The sequence below is a fragment of the Terrapene carolina genome, unplaced genomic scaffold (assembly GCF_002925995.2).
Source record: "Terrapene carolina triunguis isolate 2854851 unplaced genomic scaffold, T_m_triunguis-2.0 Scaffold926, whole genome shotgun sequence".
In the NCBI taxonomy this organism is placed as follows: Eukaryota; Metazoa; Chordata; order Testudines; family Emydidae; genus Terrapene; species Terrapene triunguis.
The window spans coordinates 7,848,420-7,853,986 of record NW_020665277.1 but is presented as its reverse complement, the minus strand read 5'-3'; the positions used below and the strand labels follow the sequence as shown (position 1 = coordinate 7,853,986).

The 5,567-nt window shown below is 63.6% G+C and overlaps 1 protein-coding gene across 1 annotated transcript in view; it reads right to left on the bottom strand.

The window, feature by feature from the left end:
• ITGAL (integrin subunit alpha L) overlaps positions 1 to 5,567 on the bottom strand; it is a 35,582-nt gene that overhangs the window by 6,176 nt on the left and 23,839 nt on the right. The window contains exons 10-20 of the mRNA XM_029913786.1: positions 4,690 to 4,757; positions 4,161 to 4,293; positions 3,662 to 3,810; positions 3,157 to 3,294; positions 2,785 to 2,988; positions 1,971 to 2,101; positions 1,619 to 1,779; positions 1,315 to 1,466; positions 951 to 1,076; positions 749 to 822; positions 7 to 128 (exon numbers count right to left, since the gene is read on the bottom strand). Of these exons, the coding sequence (XP_029769646.1) occupies positions 7 to 128; positions 749 to 822; positions 951 to 1,076; positions 1,315 to 1,466; positions 1,619 to 1,779; positions 1,971 to 2,101; positions 2,785 to 2,988; positions 3,157 to 3,294; positions 3,662 to 3,810; positions 4,161 to 4,293; positions 4,690 to 4,757 (1,458 nt within the window). The remainder of the gene's footprint in view (positions 1 to 6; positions 129 to 748; positions 823 to 950; positions 1,077 to 1,314; positions 1,467 to 1,618; positions 1,780 to 1,970; positions 2,102 to 2,784; positions 2,989 to 3,156; positions 3,295 to 3,661; positions 3,811 to 4,160; positions 4,294 to 4,689; positions 4,758 to 5,567) is intronic.

The following is a 5,567-nucleotide window of genomic DNA, read 5'->3' as shown; positions in this document are numbered from 1 at the left end:
CCTTGCGGAAGGACAGTCCTGGCAGTTGGGGCAGGTGGACAGCTGTGTGGTAAGCATCTTCCCCGCCATTGGTGAGCTCCAGCACCACCGCCAGCCTGGTGGAGGGCGACACCAACAGCTGCTGCGACCTACGGGACGAGGGCGGGGGTGAGAGACCCAGTTAGCAGCAACTCCCGGCACTGGGCACCAAATAATGTGAGGGGCGGGGGATTGTGAAGGACCCAGGTGTCCGGGCAATGGGCGGTACGTGGGAGCAGACCCTCCACTCCCTCCTCTTCCCCAAATCCGTGAGCAGGGTGAGAGGGGAGCAGGGCAGGTGGCAGTGGGGGAGGAGCCATTGGGAGATGGAAGGAGCAGCCTCTGGGGTGGGTGGGGACAGCTGGGGAGAAGGAGGAGGACGTGGTCGGTGGGAGCACAACTGAGGGCAGCTCTCAGTCCCTCCATGGTGATTAAAGGGTTAACAGAGCCATGGGGTGATGGGGGAAGTATTAGGGGAAAGCTCTGATACTGGGGCATTGGGGTCATCAATGACTGCAGGGGGAGTGTGCAACCTGCTGAGCCTCCCGTCCACCTCCCAGAGCACGGCACCCCCTGCCGAGCCCCCTGCTCATCCCCTGCAGCACGGCGCCCCCCGCTGAGCCTCCTGCCCACTCCCCGCAGCACAGCGCCCCCCGCTGAGCCTCCTGCCCACTCCCTGCAGCACGGTGCCCCCCGCCCACTCCCCGCAGCACGGCGCCCCCTGCCTTACGTATTCTGGTGGAAGCGGATTTGCAGGTCTGCGTTGCACACCCCATCCTCCCCACAGTTCTTCTCAAAGGGGATCTGCAACAGAGACCAGAGCCCGATAGTTAACACCAGATCAGCTGGCCTGGGCTGGCTTCCTCCCAGATCAGCCCCGGAGCCCAGCCAGCCCCACAGAGCCGAGCGATGCCAGGCTGGGCTCCCCTCACCTCTGTCGCTGACGATTTGTACAAGGGGTTCAGCACCGGACGCAGGGTCCTGCTGGGGCCATCGTCCTCTTGGAGGGCAAAGCGCAGCGAGACCTTGATTGCAGTGACGTAATCCTCGAGGCAGTTCTGAAGGGAGAGTGAGCGCTCTGTAAATGCTCCACCCCAGAGGCTGCAGCAGCTCAGTGCCGGGCAAGGGAGCCCTGTAGAACCAGTCCCTGCCCCCCACCCTAGAGGTGGCCACATTGCGGCACTGGGCAAGGGATCCCTTGTATAGACAGCCACCATGACCCGCTCCCAAGGCAGCTGCGCTATTATCCCAATGGATTCGCCAGTTCCCACTGCGGGCCACGGCGTGGGACCTTACTGATATCTGGATCATCTCTGCTGTGCAGAGCTCCCGCTCCGAGATCTCCATGGTCCCAGACGTGTTCCTCTGCCCGTTCCCGAACACTCCTCGGCTCCTCATGCGATTGGCGTCAATCTCCAGCCAGTAGGTGAGGTTGGCAGAGAGAGGCTCTGGCAGGAGAGAAGGGGGGGAATGCATAAAGGTTGGAGTACGGGCGAGTGAGGAAGAGCTGGGAGCCAGGACTCCTGGGCTCCAGCTCCCGCTCCGGGTCAGGAGTGGGACCTAATGGGTTAGAGGAAGCGGTTCAGCCCCCGTCTCTGACCTTGGTAGCGCGTGGTGGCTCGGCTGGCACTGAAGCAGACGGTGAGGTTACTCTGAACACCCTGCCGGGATGAAACACTCCCTGAACACTCCACTTGCTTTACCGGGATTTCCTCTGGCGAGAATGACATCCTGGGGACCACCGTCAAGATGGGCCGGGAGCTGGGGAAACAACGGACAGTCTCAACCAGCACCCCCCTAGAGGAGAAAGGTCTGGTGGCCCATTCCCCACCCCCTGATCCAGCCAATCCCCCTGCCCTCAGGCCAGACGGGACCCAGCAGCCCCTAGAGGGGAAAGGCCCCATGTCCCACTCTCTAGGAAGAGAACCCAGGAGTCCGGTAAACAGCTTCACCTCAGCATGATCACCTCTCCTAGAGCCCCAACGCTGAGGTCTGGTAGCCCGTCCCCATTGAGGTCCATCTGTCCATGAATGGATTGGCCAAAGTATTTCACACCACGAGAGACTGTTGCGCCCTCAATTCTCTGTGGAACACGGAGCGGGGGGAAATCACGACAGTATGAGAATGTGAATGCTGGATTCCTGCAGCACGGGGCCCCCGTAGTGCCAGGAGATGTTACATGGCCAGGACTCCCCATGGCACAGAGCCCCCTAGAACCAGACTGGGAGATGGGACATGGCTGGGACCCCTCCCCTCCATGGCACAGTGCCCCCTAGTGCCAGGCTGGGAGACGGGACACGGCTGGGACCTAGGGTGACCAGATAGCAAACGTGAAAAATCGGGACAGAGGGTGGTGGATAATAGGAGCCTATACAAGAAAAAGACTCCTACTGGGACCCCTCCCCCCCATGGCACAGTGACCCCTAGTAGCAGGCTGGGATATGGGACATGACTGGGACCCCCCCACCCCCATAGCACAGCGCCCCCTAGTGCCAGGCTGGGAGACGGGACATGACTGGGACACCCCCCCCCCATGGCACAGCACCCCCTAACTCCCGACTGCAAGACATGGCACGGCTGGCTCCCCCCCAGCACAGCACCCCCTAGTGCCAGGCTGGTAGATGGGATATGGCTGGGACCCCCATGACACAGCGCCCCATAGTGCCATGGTGGGAGACAGGGCATGGCCAGGACCCGCTGTGGCACAGCGCCCCCTTGTACCAGGCTGGGACATGGGGCACAGCGCCCCCTATTGCCTCTCCTGACCTGGCTGTAGTGTGTGTTGAGCTCCCTCTGGTGGCCGTTGTATATATAGACAGCGCCGTGCTCCGCGCTCTCCAGCGGTGCCCCCACGGCGACATCAGCCCAGCCGTCCCCGTTCAGGTCAGCCAGGGCAGTGATGGCTGCGCCGAAGCGGCCCAGCGGGTTCCCCAGGGCTCCCTGGAGCACCGCAGTGTTGGTGAGCCTGGCCTGGGGAGTGAGCACAGAAAGGTTAGATACAGAGTCAGCGTCCCCTGCAGGGCCCCCAGCACTGCCCTGGGAACCCCCTAGGGAGACCCCCCTGCTGGGGAGACCCCCCCCTCCTCTGCTTTCCTAGCCCCAGGGCCCCCACAACACTGTCTATGCCCCCTTACTCACCTGGTCCCAGCGATAGATGTGGACCCTGCCCCCACTCCTCTCCTCATAGTACAGGGGAGCCCCCACTAGGAGCACGTCCGTGTCCCCATCCCCATCCACATCCACTGAGCACAGAACTGACCCGAAATAGGAGCCAATCTGCAAACCAAAGGGGGGTGGGGGTCAGAGAGGTCGGGAGCAACCACAGCGCCCCCTAGTGAGCCTCGCACTGCACCCAGCAGCACAGCGCCCCCCGCCGAGCCCCCCGCCCGCTCCCCGCAGCACGGCGCCCCCCGCTCAGCCCCCCGCCCGCTCCCCGCAGCACAGCGCCCCCTGCCCAGCTCCCTGCTCCCTGCAGCACAGCGCCCCCTGCTCAGCCCCCCGCAGCACAGCGCCCCCCGCCGAGCCCCCGCCCGCTCCCCGCAGCACAGCGCCCCCTGCTCAGCCTCCTGCCCGTTCCCCGCAGCACAGCGCCCCCTGCTGAGCCCCCTCCCCGCTCCCTGCAGCACGACGGTCCTGTTCTCACTTGCTCGCCCATGAGGTGCTGAGTATCTGTCCAGTTGGAGCTGTCGGGGTCTATTTCAAACACGACGACCATCCCAACGTGCTGATAGCGGGGGGCTCCCGCGGCATAGAGCGTTCTGTTCTGGTGCTGCATGGACTTCACCGCGTAGCCTGGGGGCAGGAAACGTCTCAGGAGGGGAGGGGGATGGGCAGGCCTCTCTAGACCTGCCCATGGAGGTGGAGCGAGGTGGCAGGGTGTGCCCCGATCAGCCCGCCAAAGCTTCAGTAGCCGGAGCACCACACAGGCCCTCACCTCAGAGCTGTCCACACAACCCAGTGATTCCCCTCTGTGAGAACCGGGTGAGGGATCCCTGTATAAATGGCCCCCGTGCCCCACCCCAGAGGCAGCCGCATTTCAGTGCCGGGCGAGGGATCCTTGCAGAAATGGCCCCCCCGCCCCACCCCACAGATGGGGGATGCTGGGGCAGGCTGGGAGGCTCTAGGGGCTGGGGGTAACATACCCAGGTAGGCGTCCTTTATCTGCTCACTGGCTGAGGGGCTCCCAATGAAGGTCTCCGGCGCCTGGCTGCCCCGCAGCTCAATCAGGCCCCCCGCCCAATCATCTGCCCCCACGGCCCCCAGCACCACCCGTTCCTGCAGGGGGAGAGAGAGACACACCATGGGGCAAAGGGGAGGGCAGAGGGAATGGGGAGCCCCTCAACTCCCATGCCTGGGTCCCTCCCTGACCCCCCCCGAACTCTCATAGCCCAGCCCCCCCATAGTCCAAGTCCCTCCCCCCCGAACCCCTATAGTCCTGTCCCATCCATGACCCCTCTGAAGCCCCATGGCCCAGCCTCCCGACCCTCCCAAATTCCCGTAGCCCAGGCCCCTCCCCTCCCCCTCATAGCCCAGGCCCCTCCTCAACTCCCCCAAGTTCCCAAAAGTCACCCCCCCACCTCTGAACTCCACAGGCCTGGCCCCTCTCCCAGCCTCCCTAACCTCAATGGCTCAGACCCCTCCCCCACCCCAGGCCCCCTCCTTGAGGCTCACTTTGGACAGGTCCACACTGAATCCGCTGGAGGAGAGCTCCAGGTGGAAGGAGCTGCGGCTGCTGGTACCTGCAAGACAGAGGGGGTGGGAGCTCGGAGCAGTGACCCCTGTATGAAGAGCCCCCACGCCTCACCCCAGAGGCAGCTGCAGCTTGGTGACAGCCGACAGAATGGCTGGTTAGAGCGGGGGGGCTGGGAGTCTGGACTCCTGGGTCCTATCCCGGGCTCTGGGAAGGGAATAGGGGGGTCTAGTGGGTTAGAGAAGTGGGGGGTGGGGGAATTCAGGACTCCTGGGTTCTGATTATGTACCTCAGCTTTTCCTCCATAGAGTAATTGCTGAGTTCTGTGTCCAGTGTGTGCTCTGGGCTGCTGTCCATTCCAGTACATCCACCAGGAGGTGCTGGTGGGCTGTGTGCATCTAGTGCATCCACCAGGGGGCGCTGGGAACTGCGTATGTCCAGTGCATGCACTGGGCTGTGTGTGTGGGGGGGCTGTGCATGTCCAGTGCATGCACCGGGGGCACTGGGAGCTGCGTATGGCCAGTGCATGCACCATTGTGTGTGTGTGCTGCGTATGTCCAGTGCATGCACTGGGGTGTGTGTGTGTGTGGGGGGGTGCATGTCCAGTGCATGCACCAGGGGGCGCTGGGGGCTGCGCATGTCCAGTGCATGCACCAGGCTCTGTATGTGTGTGTGTGTGTGTGTGTGTGTGTGTGTGTGTGCATGTCCAGTGGGGCGCTAGGGGCTGTGCATGTCCAGTGCATTCACCAGGGGGCGCTAGGGGCTGTGCATGTCCAGTGCATGCACCAGGCTCTGTGTGTGTGTGTGTGTGCGCATGTCCAGTGCATTCACCAGGGGGCGCTAGGGGCTGTGTATGTCC